The sequence below is a fragment of the Neoarius graeffei genome, chromosome 23 (assembly GCF_027579695.1).
Source record: "Neoarius graeffei isolate fNeoGra1 chromosome 23, fNeoGra1.pri, whole genome shotgun sequence".
Lineage (NCBI taxonomy): Eukaryota > Metazoa > Chordata > Actinopteri > Siluriformes > Ariidae > Neoarius > Neoarius graeffei.
In genome coordinates, this window is record NC_083591.1 from 58,038,249 (window position 1) to 58,060,771 (window position 22,523).

Here is a 22,523-nt window from a genome sequence, read left to right on the forward strand (position 1 = left end):
ATGGCTTAATTATGCTGCGGAGAGGCAGAGATCCAAACGCTGAGCCGTGGCCTGCATTCAGCAACATCATCAACGTCGTCCTCCGTCCTTCACACAACACTGGCCATTAACACCACCACTGTGTGTGTGCGCGCGCATTACTAAACGGGTCACTCTCTTTATTCTTATTACACAACCGCAGTTGTGGATAAAAGGAAAAAATCAGTTCAACACACACACACACACCGAACTCTTTATTAGGAACACCCCTGCATCCACCTGCTGTTTTCAATGTTCAAACATCAGAACGGGAAAAATCGTGATCTCACAGTGAAGTGTGACTTTCTTTCTTTCACTGTGGTATGGGTGTTGGTTTGAGCCAGATGGACTGGTTTGAGTATTTCAGAAACTGCTGATCTCCTCCTGGGGTTTTCACACACAACAGTCTCTAGAGTTTACACAGAATGGTGCGGAAAACAAAAAACACTGTGAGTGAGTGACAGTTCTGTGGGTGGCAACAAATACCTTGTTGATCAGAGAGGGTCAGAGGGAAATGGACAGATTTGAGGCGGTTCGAGCTTTTTTTGCCAGGAAGGATATAGTAACTCATATAATCACTCTTTATAACCGTGGTGAGCAGAAAAGCATCTCAGCATGCAACAGCAGGAAGGAGAACACACTGGGTTCCACTCCTGCAGCCAAGAACAGGGATCTTACAATCAACAACAAGTTCCTATTAAAGTGGACGAGGAGAGCGTGTGTGTGTGTGTGTGTGTGTGTGTGTTTTTTATTTATTTATTTATTTATTTATTCATTCATTCCAAGGTGTTATTTTGTTCCAGGTGTCTTAGAGAACTTTTTCTTTTAACTATCAGAAATGTGGTGTACTTTTTCAAGTGTTAACAAAATTCTTGGTAACATTAAATAAATAAGTGTTTAGACGTCTTTTCCCCTGTTTTTGCTGACGCATGAACGCAGTCGGTATAAGAGAGGCGTGTAAGAGGAGCGGAGTGTATTTAAAGCCGAGGTGGTGAGGTCGAGCCGCTCCACCCTGAACACTGGCTCCTCCACCGTATAATTCAGCTCCTGATTACAGACAACAAAACGCTAACACCCGCTGGTTTTGGTCGCCCAGATTCCATCCAACACTATTCTTAGGGTTTTACCAGCTTTAACTCGCCGTGCGGGAGATGTTTACGACAGCGCAGAGACCTGAATCATCAGAAATGTTTAACGTGTTTCATTCTCCGTCCATCAGAAGATCTGGCGATGGGCGATGGAGTGTGTTACAGGAATAACGAGGAGCAGCGTGATGTGTGTTGGGATAAAGCGCTGAACACCAAGAAAGAGGGGTGTGAATAATTCCGAATATTCTGACGAGGAAAGGTGAAAGAAGAGGGAATCTTCATCCACGTTCAAAAATAATCACCTGCAAACTGATTTCTTTCAGTCAAGTTCTTCAAAAAATAATTATTTTACATATAAAATCACAATTTCTCACAGGGCAGCGACGCAGGAACGACCTGGCAAACAGATCACAATATTCAGAAACATACTGTAAATAAATACCGTTAATAATATTCAAACAGTGCATTACATAACCTCGCTTTGTGAAGGTGCCAGGAAAAAAATAAAAATATAAAATAATAAAATACATTTTTTAAAAAAACCTGCAGTGCCGCATCTTAAAATAAATAAATAAATAAATAATTTATATATCGCATCTCATTATCTCTAGCCGCTTTATCCATATATATCTTATAAAAATTGACTCTTGAGGCTAAAAACAATTTAAAAGTAAGCAATGTTACATCATATTTCTCATTACTAACTTATTTTTTAAAAAAGAATACCAATTTATAGAATGTAAAAAAAAAACCTAATCATTAAAAAAAAGATTTTTTTAGGATTTGTTTTATAAAATTTGTTTTTAATTTGTTTTATTATTTAAAATATTTTTATTTTTTTTTTACTTACAGTATTATATAAATATTTTTATTCAAGTTTATAAATTATAATAATTTTATATTCATAATTATTGTGTAATTTTTTGTACAATATTTATGTTTAAATGCAGAATTTTTATATATTTTACTTATATTATATTCTTTATATTTCCACTGCAATTTCTTTTATTCTTAAGATTCTTAGTTTTACTTAAAAAGTTGTAAAATTTTGACGTTTTGGTCTTCCTGTTTTAATAAAAACATGCTGCAATCACCCACAGCATGTCAGGAAAGTGTACTGTGATGTATTTATACCTACAGATAGAGTATTTACTGTATACAGCAGATACTTAACGAATTTTATTAAACCCATGTGTTTGGAGAGTCGGCAGCCTACACAGGTAGCGATTTAGGGCAAAAAGATGACGTCTGTGGTATTCCGTGTTATTCCCAGAGAAGGCGATCGAGAGCTAAATATAATTTTCCGTAATTATGTCATAAACCGTGAAACAAAGTGAAGGTCACATGGAGAATGAAATGACTCTCTGATGCCAAAACCACGACTCTGCTTCACAACCATCACCGTGTGTGTGTGTGTGTGTGTATGGTGTGTGTGTGTGTGTGTATGGTGTGTGTGTGTGTGTGTGTGTGTGTGTGTGTGTGTGTGTGTGTGTGTGTGTGTGTGTGTGTGTGTGTGTATGGTGTGTGTGTGTATGGTGTGTGTGTTCAGACTCTTTAAAGCTTAAAACCACCAACAAAGAAAAAGAAGCTACAGCCAAAATAGCAATCATGGGGGCCAAGCATCGAGCAGACGTTTATCAACACCCTATTATTAGCATTTGTGGTTAAACTTCAAGCAGCAAGTTTATTTTCAACTCTATAATTACAGCATCATTGTAAAGAGGATTTGCACATGAATTGTGAAGTGCAGGAGACGTTTTATTCCACTGGAAATATCTTTTTTTTTTTTAAAGAAAGCTTAGTTTAAAGTGGTGTGAATCAGAACTGTAGGCTGCAGGATGCAACTAAAAAGTCGAGCAAGTGGGAGGCTTTTACCTAAATGTTTTTTTTTTCCATGTTTCCAGAGTTGTAGAGTTCACATATTTTAAATATAATCTTAAAATTATTTACATATAAAAGCTTAAAATGTAAAATTTCATTTTTTTAAATAAATGTTTTCACTTTGTCATTGTGGAATAAAACTCAATTAAAAAATTTAAGTCAATTTAATTTATTTTATATTAAGTCCATAATACAGTAAAGCGTGTCAAAAAATGAAGCAGTTTGAACACGTCCACATTCCACTGAACTACAAATAATACATCACTCACGCTTTAACTTCACGTGTCTGAAAACTCTGACAAAATAAATGTTTTTTTTTTTAATGTGATAAAAGAACGAAAAAACCTGAATGTATGAGCTACATCAAGTTCAACAAGCAAATTATTTATCTGATTTTTTTCTTTTTGGAAAAATAAGTCAATTTAATTTAAAAGACTCAGTATCAGTTTCAGTAATATCATAATTTTAAATTAATTTTCAAGCTTTTCCTCTATTTTCAGGTTGATATCACACAATTTTGTTATCATAAACCCCCCCAAGTTTTTTCAATTTTAAATCCAAACACAGATATTCAGATCAATAAAACACATCCAGGTACAAAGCCATGAATTAAATATTAACCACTAAATCAATAAAATGTAAGAAACCAGAAGAATAACTGGATGGCAGTGCATTATAGAGTTAGAGGGCCAAAACATTTGCACCCAGCTTTTCTTCTATTATTCTTATTTAAAAGTATAAAATTTTGATTCATTTATTTAACTGTTGAAATTCATCTGTTTGATTGTTCATTAAGGGCAAGTCCAAATAAACTCGCTAATTCTGAGAATACAAGCTCGGTATTGTAGGTGTTGAGTTTTTTCAATAATGTGAGCACACAGTAACCATGGAAACGCATCAAAACAGTCGGGAATATCAACATTTTCCTCAGATATGTTGGTAAATTTCTCAGAAAAAAAGATGATACTGATACAATTACACTTTATTCACGTTTAGCATCAACCGCTAACCCAATTTCCACCATATTAAGGATTGAAGTGGCGCGCGCACACACACAGGTTTTTTTTTAAACAGTTTTTTTGGTGCTTTCAGTTAAAAAGTGAACAGTTTAGAGCAGACGTGCTCAGCGGCGGGATACTCACTGTCGGCGTGGGAGGGAACGGCCGCACAGCCGAGCAGAAGCAGGACAGAAAGCCAGCGAGGCGTCAAGGGCACTGAGGGGCAAATATGAGGCACCATGTTCCAGGTTGGCACTTCGTTGTCGTCTTCCTCCTCCTCCTCCTCCTCCTCCTCAAGGCCGCGCTTTCCTTCCTCGCTATTACGCAATCATAGGCTAAAACCTAAAGAAAAACAATAACACAACGTTTAATCGCAGGAAGTCAAGGGTTAATGAGGGAAAACAAATACTCGTCAAATTAGCATCAAAACACTAAAAGCAGCAGGATGCCAGGGAGCAGCACGAGGACTTAACCCCTGACCTTAACACACTTTAGGGTATTCAAGAGACCTCACACAGATGGCTGGCACACACACACACACACACACACACACACACACACACACACACACACACACACTTTTGCTTGATCAGAGTACCTGCTTTTTTTTTTTTTAAAGCATTGTTCATATTTTAATCTTTGACTTCCTAATAAATAAATAAATAAATAAATAAACTAACTTTTCAATTAATACATTTTAATTAAAAATAATCAAACTAAATAAACAAAATGAAAGTAAAATAAAATACATAAACAATATTACCTGAAAATGCATAAAACGTTTAAAAATAAATGCATACATACACTCCCTGGCCACTTTATTAGGAACACCCCTACATCCACCTGCTGTTCTGTTTTCTGCAGTTCTGTAATCAGCCGATCCCTCGATGCATCAAATCACGCAGATACAAATCAAGAGCTTCGGTTAATGTTCAAACATCAACACGGAAAAAATCGTGATCTCAGTTTTTGTGTGACTTTCTGTCACTGTGGTATGGGTGTTGGTTTGAGCCAGATGGACTGGTTTGAGTATTTCAGAAGCTGCTGATCTCCTGGGGTTTTCACACACAACAGTCTCTAGAGTTTACACAGAATGGTGCGGAAAACAAAAAACAACCATCGAGTGAGTGAGCGACAGTTCTGTGGGTGGAAACAAACGCCTTGTTGATCAGAGAGGGTCAGAGGAACATGGCCAGATTTGAGGCGGTTCGAGCTTTTTTGCCAGGAAGGATATAGTAACTCATATAATCACTCTTTATAACCGTGGTGAGCAGAAAAGCATCTCAGCATGCAACAGCAGAAAGAAGAACACATTGGGTTCCGCTCCTGCAGCCAAGAACAGGGATCTTACAATCAACAAGTTCCTATTAAAGTGGCCGGGGAGTGTAAAGAAAAAAAACGAGATTCATGTTAAATTAACACAAACATTAATAAATAAACAGTGGAAATATGTATTATTTTGCTGATTTTACGAGGACACAGGTTTTCTCCAGATAGATATCGCAAATTTCCGCTACGTACAAAGTGAACACTGAGTGTCATCTGCATATCTAACACTGGAAATTAGTAAAGCTACAGTTTAAACTCCAAGGAAATAAACATTAATCAGTATTTAATTCCATTATGTGATATATTTTACATATAACTGAAGTGCGAACATGTATTCTCTAAAATTCTGAGAAATAAATGGAACTGGGCGAAGCGTCACGAACCTTTAGCAGTCTGCACTGTCTTTAATTTGGTCTTAATTAACTATATCTGTACTGACGAATCACTCTTTTCTTGCAAAAACATACAAATTTGTTTAAACAAAAGGTCGCACATATTCGCTTTAATGACGTTATAGTGTCATCACTTGAAGCAAAACTCTCTTTTTCCTGCTTTTTTTTCCTTTTCTTTAACATTCCTAAGTCTGGGGTTTTTTCAGGCTAACAATTTTTTTTTTGATGTTGAAGTACTTTCACGGAATGTTATTATTAAATTTATTAAAAATCCAAGTCAATAAAAGGACATTTATGAGGGACGTGTTTGTATTTTCTCGGTTACAGTCCCAGCTTAGGTTTGCCAATGATTAATCAATATTTATAAGAATGTAATAAGAATTTTTAAGAATTTAATTCGAGCATTTCAGATTATATATTCCAATTTTATTTTAAACACGCTAACAGGAAACTCTCGGTTTATGTTTAACATGCTGTACGCTGGCGTTCCTCAGGGATCAGCGTTCGGTGCAAACAGAAGCAAGGACTCCAAATATTCAGATTTATTTATTTTATCTCAGGGAAATCTCAGCTGCCATATGGCAGAGTGGAGTGTAGGAGGAAAGAAGAAAGAAAATGAAGAAAGAAAATCTTGAATATCGCACATCAGTACAGTAGAATAAGGAGATTTGTTTAAACTTCAGCATGCTGCTGCTGCTGCTGCTGGGTTCCGCGGTACGGCGTGTCGGCATGAGCGTCACGTTCAGACGAGGCGATACGCAGGTGTTCAGTCCACCTCGGACCATCTGCTTCTGTCCTCCTGCTCAAACGTCAACAACAAAAATCTGCTAAAAACCCAACGCCGTTTACACGACTGTATTAATCACACGGGTCCATACGGACTCCTGTCAACCGGCGGCGATCTCGAGGGTACGGGCCGAAACGCTACGGATCAAAATTACAGGAAATATTTATTACAACATCTTCATTTTTAAAAAAAAGTTGCTTTGTACGTCAAAAAATTAAAAACAGGATAAAAAAAATGACCTGGAGAAGAGGCAAAATGACAAAATTATCATCTTGCGATTCCTGAAGAGATTTCTACGGTACGATCCACGATGCGCATCACGACGTCACAATGTTATTGTAAATGTAAACATTAACAAGAACACGCCCACAACCGGACACACCCACGCCAGAATGACTTCCGTTAAACATAACCATTTTAAATGCAATCGTGAGAGCGTGATTATACATCCTACAAATACAGAGGCATCAAAAGCAGAATTATTGGCACCCTTGGTTAAAAAAAAAAAGATGGAAGATTTAAAATAACATTTAAAAAAAGTAATTGTAGTTCATCAGCATAATGTTCCAATTATTGGCACCGATGTGTTTAGTAACAAATCTCCGTTAATGTTTGAATTGATCTTTCTCTCTCCCCGTGTCTGTATCTCTCTCTCTCTCTCTCTGTGTCTCTCTGCATCCATATCTCTCTCTCTGCGTCTGTCTTTCTCTGTCTCTCTCTGTCCATATCTCTCTCTCTGTGTCTCTCTCTGCGTCTGCCTCACTCTCTCTGTATGTCTGTCTCTCTCTCTCTCTGTCTGTCTCTCTCTCTTCGTCTCTGTCTCTCTCTCTGTGTCTGTCTCGCTCTGCGTGTGTCTGTCTCTTGCTCTCTCTGTGCGTTTCTCTCTCTCTCCCTGTCTGTCTCTCTCCATCCGTCTCTCTCTCTGTCGCTCTCTGTGTGTCTGTCTCTCTCTCTCTCTCTGTCCGTATCTCTCTCTCTGTCCATCTCTGTCTCTCTCTGCGTCTGTCTCGCTCTGCATGTCTCGCTCTGTGTCTGTCTGTCTCTCTCTGTCCATCTCTCTCTCTCTCTGTTGCTCGCTCTCTGTCTGTCTCTCTGAGTTCTAAGGTTCTAGATCCTGTCTTTTAGACTCTTCAGCTCATTAAGCAGGTTTTCTGGAAAACTGATGAAACTCGTCATGAGTGCAGGAAGGCGTTTTTTGGGTTTTTTTTTGAACGCATAAAACCGATCCACTTGCTTTTACATGCAAAACTAGATGTTTAACGATAACATGATAATGACGACTCTGTGGGCACTCGACGCCCACATCACCAACACGATCCTTCATCACAAAAACACGTGCACTCATCAGGCGGCAGGTTCAAACGCTTCCAACCCATCCTCCGGCGATATTCTGATTTGTCTCTCATGACATCATTCACCCGTGTGCTGAGAAGGACGAGTGGGCGGCGTATAAAAACCCGCCACTCTTCGGCGAGACGCTCTTGAAAACAATAGCGTCAGTGTGTAGCGCTGTAAGAGATACTCGGCTCTTCCGCGGACCCGATGAAGTGTGTGATGAGCTCGCTGCTCAGGTCACGGCGGCACGGAACCACAAGGAACGTCAGAGATCCTGTGACAAGGACATGGGAAGTTTTTACAGCAAAAAAAAAGTTTGTAGACAAAAGAGTGCTTGTGTTTGGTACAGTAACAAAAGGTCAACTAGAGAACATGCTGTAGTGGAGCACGAGGACACGCCCACAGACACGCCCACAATCATGCAACATCAAAATTATTTTTTCAGTTAAACATAAAATCACATCTAAATGCAGTGATGAGAGCGCAATTAATATGTCCCGCAAATCCAAATTTGTAAACTCTAGAATTATTGACACCCTCGGGAAACAAGGGTAAAAATAAATAAATAAATAAATAACCTGGCGACTTGTCCAGGGTGTACCCCGCCTTTCGCCCGTAGTCAGCTGGGATAGGATCCAGCTCGCCTGCGACCCTGTAGAACAGGATAAAGCGGCTACAGATAATGAGATGAGATGAGATGAGATGAGATGAGATGAGATGAATAATAAATAAATAAAACCCACTGTATAGTGGGGCTTGAAAGTTTGTGAACTATTTAGATTTTCACACAAGTCCTAAAATTAGATAAAGAGAACCCAATTAAATAAATGGGACAAAAATATTACACTTGGTCATTTATTTATTGAGGAAATGATTGATTGGGTTCAGTATCTGGTGTGAGCTCCTCCATGCAGCAATAATTAAATGTTAGCTGTGGATCAGATCCTGAACATGGGCTTGGGGGAGTTTGATCCCGTTCCTCTGTACACAGCAGCTTCAGTTCTGGGATGTCGGTGCGTTTCCTCTCACAACATTTCTACTGGATTAAGGTCAGGACTTTGACTTGGCCATTCCAAAACGTTAACTTTATTTTTCTTTAACCATCTTTGGTAGAACGCTGTGTGTGTGTGTTTCGGGGCGTTGTCTCTCTGCACGACCCACTTTCTCTTGAGATTCAGTTTGGACAGATGTCCTGACATCTTTCTCTAGAATTCTCGGGAAAAATTCAGAATTCATTGTTCCATCTATGACAGCAAGATGGACCCAAACCATGATACTACCACCACCATGTTTCACAGATGAGAGAAGGTTCCGATGCTGGAATGCAGTGTTTTTCTTTCTCCAAACATAATGCTTCCCACTTAAACCAAAACAGAACTTTTCGATTTTTTTATTCGTCCACAACACCATTTTTGCAGTCGCCTTCTGGCTTGTCCACATGATCTTTTTAGCAAACTGTGATCAGGCAGCAAAGTTCTTTTTGGAGATCAGAAGCTTTCACCTTCCAACCAACCCTGCCATGCACACCACTGGTGTTCAGTGTTCTCCTGATGGCGGACTCGACTTAGGAACACTAACAATAACAACGTGAGAGAGGTCTTTAGTTGTTTAGAAGTCAACTTTGTGTTCCTCTGGGTTCCTTTGTGACCTCGTGGACGATAACACGCCTTGTTCTTGGATTGATCTTTGTTGGTCCACTCCTAAGGTGGTAACAGTGATCCTGAAGTTCCTCCATCTGTCTGACTGTGGATTGGTGGAGTCCAAACTCTTTAGAGATGTTCTGTAACCTTTTCCAGCCTGATGAGCATCAACTCCTCTCTCTCTCTCTCTCTCTCTCTCTCTGAGGTCCTCAGGAATCTCCTTTGTTTGTGTCATGATACATTTCCACAAATATGTGATATGAAAATCAGACTTTGATGGATTTCTGTTCTTTAAATAAAACAGTGTGAACACAAAACCTGACTGACTGAAATCATCTGACACTAATTTCACCTTCAAATGAGCTGCTAATCCGAGAGGTTCACATACTTTTGCCTCTCGCGGATCTGTAATATTTGATCTTTTCCTCAGTAAGTAAATGACCAAGAATAATGTTTTAGTCTCCGTTGTTTAAGTGAGTCCTTTTTATCTACTTTTAGGACTTTTATCTGATGTTTTTGGTTAAATTTATGCAGAAATTTTGAAAATTCTGAAGGGATCACAAACTTTCAAGCATCACTCCACTAAGTAATTAACAACAACAACAAAAAAAATCACAATTATTGGCACCCATCTGGTACCAAGTATATAAAGTATATCTTCAGCTCCTTCCACAAGGTTCTGGGTCACGGAAGCCCACATCAAAAAATTACATCTCATTTTCTTGAAACAGTTTTTGTTTTTCCATATATATTTTTTTAAAACTCATTTTTTATTCACAAGGGTGCCAATAATTCTGTCTGACTTTCATTTCTTGTTTATTGATGAGTAATAACGCTGCCAGAGAGCGAGATTAAAACTGAGGGTTTGCTCTGAAACAACAGCGAAGTTTTTCAGGACCGTTTTCAAACCCTGCTTATTTTTTAAAGGAAATTGATGGACAACTTTCCTGAGAAGAAAATTTAGAAAAATATCCTGGAAAATTTCTTTATTTTTTTATTTTCCAGCATTCAACATGCATAATTTTTTGACCTGTTGATATTTAAAAGCTCTCTGTCGTGCCGTTACAGCGTCATCTCATCGCTCGCCGAGAGCTGAACCGAATCCCTTCTTCATCTCAGAAACCACTGGATGACATCATTTACTCTTTAATTAGAAGAAAAAAGTGCCGTTATTAATTTATTTGCTGAATAATTATTTTCGAGGCCGTTGAAGGCATCTGAGGGAAAGTCTTTTTGATTAAATGATTATGGATGTTGGTGCAGAGCGAGACAAGAATTAAACAGCTGAAGGGTTCGGAATCTTTTTTTAATTCTGAGGCTGTAAAAGGCGTCACAGGAACACATCTGCTCTCCTTCCTCACCGGAGGGAGTCTACAGCGTTATGTGAGAAATCATCAGCACCGAGAACGACGTGTCCCAGAGCAGGGTGAGAAGAAGAACCACAAAAAAAAAAGAAAAACAGTCAAAAGAAAGAATGAAAACGTAAGAAAGAAAAAAGAAAGAAAGAAAGAAGTCTCTCGGGAAAGAGGAGAGTGAGAGCGCTCATTCACGCTGAAGTCAAGCTGCTCAGTTCACACAAACACGTCCTGAGATAAAGAGTTCATCAGGGAAACTTCGATGCACTTAAAGAGTGAAAAAAAGAAAGGCTTTGAAAAAGAATTAGCCATGCAAAAAAAAGAGTCCTGTGATTATGGAGCCTTAATATTCTGGACTTTTTTTCATGTAGCAATTAATAATAATGCAAAATAAATAAATCCCTCCATATCTTCAGTTTTGCCCAGAATAAGAAACCTGCTGAAGGATGCTGATACAGAGGGAGCCGAAATAGCGACCAAAAAAAACAAAAAAAGCCCACCATTTAATTTCTTGTTTTGGCTGATAACTGGCCCTGCGCTAAGATAAAATACAATAAAGTAAAAAAAAAAAAACCTTGTGTCTCAATTCCTCAAGAAAAGACAAGAACAGAAATGGAAAGAAAATAGAAAGTAAAAAAACAATGGCAATGAAAATAAGAGCAAGAAAACAAGCAAGGAAGAAAAGCTCGACAGTTCAAGAAGTTAGGAGCGAAAGAATGATACAGAAGATGACAAAAAGGATAAAAGCAACAAAAGCAAGAATGCAAAAAAGAAATAAAGAAAGAAAGGCTAGACAGTTAAATAAATGAAAAAGGAGGAATTAGACAGAAGAAAGAAAAAGAATAAAGAGAGCAACAATGTACAAAAAGAAAAAGAAAGAAAGAAAGAGAAAGAGCAAAAATGCAAGAAAAAGAAAGTACGAGCAACAATGTAAAGGCCTCTGCATGCTCTTGCGACAAGGCTTTCGCAGATAGCTTTTCGCAGACAGTTGTAATTTATCGTTGAGCGGGGAGTAATAGGCGTGCGCGATGTTATTCACTGCCACAACGCAAGGGGCGCGAAATCGCTAGGAGTAGTTGGTGGGTGTGGTTAGTGGAGTGTTTATTCTCCGGTTACTTATAATGACTAGAACTGGAGTCGTATAGATGTACGTACTTCCTCACTTCCTCGATCAACCGCTCTTCGTGCTGCTCCATCTTCGCTCGTGTTTTTAAAAATGGCGGTCGTGAAAACAAACCAAACCGGGAAAGCAGGGAAGCGGAAGTGCGTGTACAGCGGATGTAGAGTGGACCAATCAGAGCCCTCTTGTCTGCGACGCTGTCTGCGAGGCTTCTGCGGTGGTCACAATTTTTGGGAGGTGCGCGCAGAGCGTCTGCGAAGGTGGGGGGGCTACGCTGACACTGTCTGCGACGCTATCTGCGAGGACTGCGTTGTCAGCATAAATTGGCCTTAAGAAAGAAAGAAAGAAAGAAAGAAAGAAAGAAAGAAAGAAAGAAAGAAAGAAAGAAAGAGCAAAAATGTAAGAAAAGAAAAAAAGAAAATGCAACAATATAAGAAAAGCTTGAAAGAGTGAAAGAGAGTGAGCTGTAGAACTCCAGCTGTGCGACTCGGTTGGTGGCGTTAAACTGGCGCTACGTGACGTCCGTAAAAGTTTTCCCGCCTGATGATTTAAAGATGTTGCCATGGAGACGTGTGGCGTCTCTCAGCACGCGTGTTCTGTATTATGCTACGTTCTGTTCTCTAAAACATCTGGACCCAATTGTAGCTGGCGTGTTTATTGTTGCTAATAGCTGCAGGTATAAAGCACACGTGTGAACACGTTTCTCCTTGGCGTGGCGCGATTCCTGATCATCACTGCCCTTCGCGCTCCGCGGCGGATCCAGTGTGAGTGTGCAGTGTTTATGTCTCAGGGCTGCGACTCGCCGACGGCATGACGGCAAAATTAGCTCCAGTTTCACATGAAAGGAGCAGCGAGATCAAAAAGAGCCGCAAAGAAGAAATAAAAAACATCACAGTACGGAGCTCAGCCCCTGGCGGGTTTCTCCTCGCGCTGAAAAACACATTCCATTCCATTCCTTTATTTATTTCAAATTATTATCTCATCTCATTATCTCTAGCCGCTTTATCCTGTTCTACAGGGTCGCAGGCGAGCTGGATCCTATCCCAGCTGACTACGGGCGAAAGGCGGGGTTCACCCTGGACAAGTCGCCAGGTCATCACAGGGCTGACACATAGACACAGACAACCATTCACACTCACATTCACACCTACGCTCAATTTAGAGTCACCAGTTAACCTAACCTGCATGTCTTTGGACTGTGGGGGAAACCGGAGCACCCGGAGGAAACCCACGCGGACACGGGGAGAACATGCAAACTCCGCACAGAAAGGCCCTCGCCGGCCACGGGGCTCGAACCCGGACCTTCTTGCTGTGAGGCGACAGCGCTAACCACTACACCACCGTGCCGCCCCTCAAATTATTATTATTATTATTGAACTGTGATTATTGTGCACAGTTTATCAGTTTACAGAAAAATCATTTATCGCAGATTTATTTATTATTTCACAACAAACACATGAGGACTTCACCACACGGCCCAAATTTAATTTCTTTAAAATATAAAAACTACATGCAGGCAACTTTCACAAGAGGAGGAAAGGAAAAAAGGCAAAGAAATGTGGATTTAATTTAACGGCCGTCACCCTGAAATCGTCACCCTGAGAAAGTGCGACTGAACTGAACTGAACGGGACTACAGTCGGCGTATCTGCAGCAGAGAGCGCAGAATCCTCTGGGGTTTGATAAAATTCCTCCATAAATTGTGAGAGGAGTTGATTTCAGAAGGAGAGCACCTTTCCTGGGACGGACTGATGGACATCACCACGACAGAATTCCCCTTCAGGCCTTTCAGCCAGCGGGGGATAGGGGAGAGAGAGAGAGAATGGATGGATGGATGGAGAAGAAAGAAAGAAAGAAAGAAAGAAAGAAAGAAAGAAAGAAAGAAAGAAAGAAACAAAAAAGAGGGAAGGAAGAAAGAAAAAAAGAAAGATATTCATAAAATCTGAACACCATGTCCACTCAGATAATGCACCGCCCTCTCCCCCTCTCTCCCCATCCCCCCCTTCCCCTCCCCTCTCTCCCTCCCCATCCCCCTCCCCTCTCTATCTCCCCTCCCTCTTCCCCCTCTCTCCCCATCCCCCTCCCTCCGCCCCCTCTCTCCCCATCCCCCTCCCTCCGCCTCCCCCTTCCCCCCTCTCTCCCCCTCCCCCCTCTCTCCACCCCCTCTCTCCCCATCCCCCTCCCTCCGCCTCCCCCTTCCCCCCTCTCTCCCCATCCCCCTCCCTCTTCCCCTCCCCTCTCTCTCCCCCCTCTCTCTCCCCCCTCCCTCTTCCCCCTCTCCCCCTCCCCTCTCTATCTCCCCCTCCCTCTTCCCCCTCTCTCCCCATCCCCCTCCCTCCGCCCCCTCTCTCCCCATCCCCCCTCCCTCCCCCTTCCCCCCTCTCTCCCCCTCCCTCTTCCCCTCCCCTCTCTCCCCCCCCTCCCTCTTTCCCTCCCCTCTCTCTCCCCCCCTCCCTCTTCCCCTCCCCTCCCTCTCCCCCCCTCCCTCTTCCCCCTCTCTACCCCTCCCCTCTCTCTTCCCCCTCCCTCTTCCCCCTCTCTCCCCATCCCCCTCCCTCTTCCCCCTCTCTACCCCTCCCCTCTCTCTTCCCCCTCCCTCTTCCCCCTCTCTCCCCATCCCCCTCCCTCCCTCCCCCTTCCCCCCTCTCTCCCCCTCCCCCCTCCCTCTTCCCCTCCCCTCTCTCTCCCCCTCCCCTCTCTCTCCCCCCCTCCCTCTTCCCCTCCCCTCCCTCTTCCCCCTCTCTCTTCCCCCTCCCTCTTCCCCCTCTCTCCCCATCCCCCTCCCTCTTCCCCCTCTCTACCCCTCCCCTCTCTCTTCCCCCTCCCTCTTCCCCCTCTCTACCCCTCCCCTCTCTCTTCCCCCTCCCTCTTCCCCCTCTCTCCCCATCCCCCTCCCTCTTCCCCCTCTCTCCCCATCCCCCTCCCTCTTCCCCCTCTCTCCCCCTCCCCTCTCTCTCCCCCCTCCCTCTTCCCCCTCTCTCCCCCTCCCCTCTCTCTCCCCCCTCCCTCTTCCCCCTCTCTACCCCTCCCCTCTCGCTTCCCCCTCCCTCTTCCCCCTCTCTCCCCATCCCCCTCCCTCTTCCCCCTCTCTACCCCTCCCCTCTCTCTTCCCCCTCCCTCTTCCCCCTCTCTCCCCATCCCCCTCCCTCTTCCCCCTCTCTCCCCATCCCCCTCCCTCTTCCCCCTCTCTCCCCCTCCCCTCTCTCTCCCCCCTCCCTCTTCCCCCTCTCTCCCCCTCCCCCCTCTCTCCACCCCCTCTCTCCCCATCCCCCTCCCTCCGCCTCCCCCTTCCCCCCTCTCTCCCCATCCCCCTCCCTCTTCCCCTCCCCTCTCTCTCCCCCCTCTCTCTCCCCCCTCCCTCTTCCCCCTCTCTCCCCCTCCCCTCTCTCTCCCCCCTCCCTCTTCCCCCTCTCTACCCCTCCCCTCTCTCTTCCCCCTCCCTCTTCCCCCTCTCTCCCCATCCCCCTCCCTCTTCCCCCTCTCTCCCCATCCCCCTCCCTCTTCCCCCTCTCTACCCCTCCCCTCTCTCTTCCCCCTCCCTCTTCCCCCTCTCTCCCCATCCCCCTCCCTCTTCCCCCTCTCTCCCCATCCCCCTCCCTCTGCCTCTCTCTCCCCCTCCCCCCCTCTCTCCCCCTCCCCCTCCCTCTGCCTCTCTCTCCCCCTTCCCCCCTCTCTCCCCCTCCCCCTCTCCCCCATCCCCCTCCCTCCACCTCTCTCTCCCTCTTCCCCCTCTCTCCCCATCCCCCTCCCTCCGCCTCTCTCTCCCCCTTCCCCCCCCTCCCCATCCCTCTCCCTCTGCCTCTCTCTCCCTCTTCCCCCTCTCTCCCCATCCCCCTCCCTCCGCCCCTCTCTCCCCATCCCCCTCCCCCTCCCTCCGCCTCTCTCCCCCCTTCCCCCCTCTCTCCCCATCCCCCTCCCTCTGCCTCTCTCTCCCTCTTCCCCCTCTCTCCCCATCCCCCTCTCTCCCCCTTCCCCCTCTCTCCCCATCCCCCTCCCTCTGCCTCTCTCTCCCCCTCCCTCCGCCTCTCTCTCCCCCTCCCCCCGCCTCTCTCTCCCCCTCCCCCTTCCCCTCCCCCTCTGTTCCTCCCTCCCCCTCCCTCTCTCGCTGTCTTTCCCAATTTTGCTCCCTCTATTTTTTTTCCATTTTCTGAATCTCTACTTTTTTGTTCTCCTCTCTCTCTCTCTCTCTCTCTCCTAAATCCATTCTGTTTCCATCTTGCTCTTTCCCGTCACAGCACCAGTTCTCCTCTGCACTTGCCAGAGTGCATTAGTGTGTTTCTCTCACACACACACACACACACACACACACACACACAGGGTTCAGTAATGCGGTGAGGTTCCCACGGCTGACAGAGTCTCAGTGACTCTGATGCTGTGTGTCAGTGCAGTCAACTGTGAACACACACACACACACACACACACACACGCACACACACACAGTCTTGAGGAAGAAGAGCTCCAGGCTCTGATCAGGGCTCTGTGTGGATGTTTAATATTTAATATGAACTTTATTAAAGTGTCTTTATAAAGTTGTGATGAAATACAGGGTGGTGTGACGCCGCAGCTCTGAGGAAGGAGTCTCCAGTGTGAGCACCGTGTCACAGCTGGGCGTTTCCTTCAGGATGATTCTCAGGAACACGGCGGGACAAGTGGAAACAGGAAGATTGAGCAGAGGAGTTCGTCAGAAAAAAAACGAGTGATGGGCCGATGGCAGTGACTCAGATTCATCACACCATCACGGATTATTTAGCTCCAACAGCACAACACACACAGAGTTTACACAGGATATAATCAGTGTACTGTACACACCACTGAGCTCACACGCGCACACACACACGCAGACAGAGAAGTGAAACAGGCTTCACAAACATTTTCTACAACTTTCCCGAATCCTTGTGAATGGTTCAGCAGTAAATTTGTTCATATCCCATGTGATAAATGAGGAACATGACATTACAGGGTTGGTAATTAAATCACATGCCCCGTGACCAACGCGGGCGACTTTCTGTCATAGTGTTGAATTTTGTTCAAATTACCAGCCACAGTGACGAGTCGATAAAAATAACAAACAAACAAACAAACAAACAAATAACGCGAGTGGAACAGAGAGAACTGTAACGTTCCGCAGCACAGACGGAACCATGAGCTGCTGCTTTCTGTCTCCTCATCAAAGTGTCTGAGTGACACTAGAGTCAACCAGAACACACTGCACCAACCAGAACACACTGCACCAACCAGAACACACAGCACCAACCAGAACACACAGCGCCAACCAGCACCAACCAGAACACACAGCACCAACCAGAACACACAGCACCAACCAGCACCAACCAGAACACACAGCACCAACCAGAACACAGCACCAACCAGAACACACAGCACCAACCAGAGCACACAGCGCCAACCAGCACCAACCAGAACACACAGCACCAACCAGAACACACAGCACCAACCAGAACACACAGCGCCAACCAGCACCAACCAGAACACACAGCACCAACCAGAACACACAGCACCAACCAGAACACACAGCACCAACTAGCACCAACCAGAACACACAGCACCAACCAGAACACAGCACCAACCAGAACACACAGCACCAACCAGAGCACACAGCGCCAACCAGAACACAGCACCAACCAGAGCACACAGCACCAACCAGAGCACAAACAGAGCACACAGCACCAACCAGAGCACACAGCGCCAACCAGCACCAACCAGAGTACACAGTGCCAACCAGCACCAACCAGAGTACACAGTGCCAACCAGCACCAACCAGAGCACACAGTGCCAACCAGCACCAACCAGAGCACACAGAGCCAACCAGAGCACACAGCGCCAACCAGCACCAACCAGAGCACACAGCGCCAACCAGCACCAACCAGAGCACACAGTGCCAACCAGCACCAACCAGAGCACACAGAGCCAACCAGAGCACACAGCGCCAACCAGCACCAACCAGAGCACACAGCGCCAACCAGAGCACACAGCGCCAACCAGCACCAACCAGAGCACACAGCGCCAACCAGAGCACACAGCGCCAACCAGCACCAACCAGAGCACACAGAGCCAACCAGAGCACACAGCGCCAACCAGCACCAACCAGAGCACACAGCGCCAACCAGAGCACACAGCGCCAACCAGCACCAACCAGAGCACACAGAGCCAACCAGAGCACACAGTGCCAACCAGCACCAACCAGAGCACACAGAGCCAACCAGAGCACACAGCGCCAACCAGCACCAACCAGAGCACACAGCGCCAACCAGAGCACACAGCGCCAACCAGCACCAACCAGAGCACACAGCACCAACCAGAGTACACAGCGCCAACCAGAGTACACAGCGCCAACCAGCACCAACCAGCGCACACAGCGCCAAACAGACCAACCAGCACCAACCAGAGCACACAGCGGCAACCACAGCACACAGCGCCAAACAGCACCAACCAGATCACACAGCACCAACCAGCACCAACCACAGCACACAGCACCAGTAGGGCCAATGATTTTCCGCGATCGCGGAAAAAGGACGGAAATTACGGAATTTTTATAGTGAAACGGATTTTTGATTGTCAAACGGAATTTTTGGAAATAATGTTTTTTTAGTATATCTGTGCTTGTATTCATTTTTTTAACATTGCTCGCGTGTCAAAGTGTAACTGCCGCAGAAGGCTTTTGCGTAACTGCCGCTAACACCCAAGCAGACATGCCTTTCCAGTCAAGGCAGCTTTGTCGGTGATTGTGATTAGCTTGTGGCACACTTAGCCAGCCAATGAGCTGCTTGTTTACAGATTCACTCCCCGCGTCGCAACCAGAATGGCGACCACGAAAAAGAAACAAATGCTCTGGTGGCCAAGGACGCCATATGGTTGCCAGTGGCGAGTGTGGACGTTGAGCGCTCCTTTTCCATGTATAAACCTCTTCTAAATGACAGAAGATTCAGTCTCACGGAGACCAACACTAAACAACTTATGATGCTCGAGCATAATGGCGATCTCGAGCAGCGTTTCTAGGAACTCTGAGAGCGCGCAATGATTGATGTGCAAGGAATATTCAGGACTGTCATTACAATCAAAGTTAAACTATTCTCGTCTGTTTGAGAGTGCGTTCTGTATTTTGTTAGGAAACATTGTTTCATGAGTTTGTGGTGGACTAAAAAAGATGGATAGAGTAATATTTTTAAACAGTCAGTTATGAGTATTGTCATTACAGGCTCAGTAAGTATTACTGAATATTAATTTATCCCTATTAATTTATCAGTACTTTCAATATTATATTGAGATATTATATGCTATTATATTGCATATATTATATATGAGATGGGTTTTTAGTTAACAGTGATCCTAGTTTCTTGATTTATCTGTTATCAGTAGGTCAAGTAAAATATTTTGAGTTGTCTCAATCTGTGATCCCACTTTAATTTTTTTTATTAATGCAATTTATCACCTGACTGTCAGTGTAATTTTTTTATTATATATTTTTTTCACAAATGACTTCATCATGCAAAGGACCGTTTGTGTCTAGAGATGCAATACTATCAAACCCAAGTAAAATTATGCCAGCCAGAATTACTAAATTGGAGCCAAACAGAACAATTTTGAACTGAAATTGTGAAACGGAATTGAAACGGAACTTTTCATTGTCCGAAACGGAAAAGGCCAGATTTTGAAACGGAAAATCATTGGCTCTACACCAACCAGAACACACAGCGCCAACCAGCACCAACCAGAGCACACACTGCCAACCAGAGCACACAGTATCAACCACCACCAACCAGAGCACACAGCGCCAACCAGAACACACAGCACCAATCAGCGCCAACCAGAACACACAGCGCCAATCAGCACCAACCAGAACACACAGCGCCAATCAGCACCAACCACAGCACACAGCACCAACCAGAGCCAACCAGAGCACACAGCACCAACCAGAGCACACAGCACCAACCAGAGCACACAGCACCAACAAGAACACACAGTGCCAACCAGAGCGCACAGCACCAACCAGCACCAACCAGAGCACACAGCACCAACCAGAGCGCACAGCGCCAACCAGAGCCAACCAGAACACACAGCACCAATCAGAGCAAACAACACCAACCACCGCCAACCAGAGCAGACAGCACCAACCAGAGCACACAGCGCCAACCAGCACAAACCAGAACACACCGGACCAACCAGCACCAACGAGAACACAGCACCAACCAGAACACACAGCACCAACCAGCACCAACCGGACCAACCAGCACCAGCCAGAACACACAGCACCAGACAGCGCCAACCAGAGCACACAGCACCAACCAGAACACACAGCACCAACCAGCACCAACAAGAGCACACAGCACCAACCAGAGCACACAGCACCAACCAGAACACACAGCACCAACCAGAACACACAGCACCAACCAGCACCAATGAGAACACACAGCACCAGCCAGAACACACAGCACCAGCCAGCGCCAACCAGAGCACACAGCACCAACCAGAACACACAGCACCAATCAGCACCAACCAGAGCACACAGCGCCAACCAGAGCACACAGCACCAACCAGAACACACAGTGCCAACCAGAACACACAGCGCCAACCAGCATCAACCAGAACACACAGTGCCAACCAGAACACACAGCGCCAACCAGCACCAACCAGAGCACACAGCGCCAACCAGAACACACAGCACCAACCAGAGCACACAGCGCCAACCAGCACCAACCAGAGCACACAGCACCAACCAGCACCAACCAGAACACACCGCACCAACTAGCGCCAACCAGAGCACACAGCACCAACCAGAGCACACAGCACCAACCAGAGCACACAGCAACAACCAGAGCGCACAGCACCTACCAGAACCAACTAGAGCACACAGCGCCAACCAGAAAACACAGCGCCAATCAGCACCAACCAGAGCACACAGCGCCAACCAGAACACACAGTGCCAACCAGAGCACACAGCACCAACCAGAACGCACAGCGCCAACCAGCACCAACCAGAACACACAGCGCCAATCAGCACCAACCAGAGCACACAGCACCAACCAGCGCCAACCAGAACACACAGCGCCAACCAGAGCACACAGCACCAACCAGAGCCAACCAGAACACACCAGACCAACCAGCACCAACCAGAACACACCGGACCAACCAGCACCAACGAGAACACACAGCACCAGCCAGAACACACAGTACCAGCCAGCGCCAACCAGAGCACACAGCACCAACCAGAACACACCGGACCAACCTGCACCAACCAGAACACACCGGACCAACCAGCACCAGCCAGAACCAACAAGAACACACAGCACCAACCAGCACCAACCAGAGTACACAGTGCCAACCAGAACACACAGCACCAACCAGAGCACACAGCGCCAACCAGCGCCAACCAGAGCACACAGTGCCAACCAGAACACACAGCACCAACCAGCACCAACCAGAGCACACAGCACCAACCAGCGCCAACCAGAGCACACAGCGCCAACCAGCGCCAACCAGAGCATACAGCGCCAACCAGCGCCAACCAGAACACACAGCACCAATCAGCACCAACAGCGCCAACCAGAGCACACAGCGCCAACCAGAGCCAACCAGAACACACAGGACCAATCAGAGCACACAGCACCAACCACCACCAATCAGAGCACACAGCACCAACCAGAACACACAGCACCTACCAGCACCAATCAGAACACACCGGACCAACCAGCACCAACGAGAACACACAGCACCAGCCAGCGCTAACCAGAGCACACAGCACCAACCAGAACACACAGCACCAACCAGCACCAACCAGAACACACCGGCCCAACCAGCACCAGCCAGAATACACAGCACCAACCAGAGCCAACCAGAACACACAACACACAGCACCAACCAGAGCCAACAGCACCAACCAGCACCAACCAGAGCACACAGCACCAACCAGAACACACAGCACCAACCAGCACCAACCAGAGCACACAGCACCAACCAGCGCACACAGTACCAACCAGCACCAACCAGAGCACACAGCACCAACCAGCGCACACAGCACCAACCAGAGCCAACCAGAGCACACAGCACCAACCAAAACACACAGCACCAACCAGCACCAAGCAGAGCACACAGCACCAACCAAAACACACAGCACCAACCAGCACCAACCAGAGCACACCGGACCAACCAGAACACACAGCACCAACCAGCACCAACCAGAACACACTGGACCAACCAGCACCAGCCAGAACACACAGCACCAGCCAGAACCAACCAGAACACACAGCACCAACCAGAGCCAACCAGAACACACAGAACCAACCCGAGCCAACCACAACACACAACACCAACCAGAGCCAACCAGAGCACACAGCACCAACCAGAGCCAACCAGAGCACACAGCACCAACCAGAGCACACAGCACCAACCAGCACCAACCAGAGCACACAGCACCAACCAGAGCCAACCAGAGCACACAGCACCAACCAGCACCAACCAGAGCACACAGCACCAACCAGCACCAACCAGAGCACACAGCACCAACCAGAGCCAGCCAGCGCACACAGCACCAACCAGCACCAACCAGAGCACACAGCACCAACCAGC

At 46.0% G+C, this 22,523-nt stretch overlaps 1 protein-coding gene across 5 annotated transcripts in view; it reads right to left on the reverse strand.

Annotated features, from left to right (window-relative positions):
- The window catches only part of ptprfb (protein tyrosine phosphatase receptor type Fb), a 202,976-nt gene that overhangs the window by 174,665 nt on the left and 5,788 nt on the right, over positions 1-22,523 (reverse strand). For all 5 annotated transcript variants that reach the window (XM_060906535.1, XM_060906537.1, XM_060906533.1 and 2 more), the window contains exon 2: positions 4,130-4,327. In XM_060906535.1, the coding sequence (XP_060762518.1) occupies positions 4,130-4,226 (97 nt within the window). In that variant the 5' untranslated portion in view covers positions 4,227-4,327. The remainder of the gene's footprint in view (positions 1-4,129; positions 4,328-22,523) is intronic.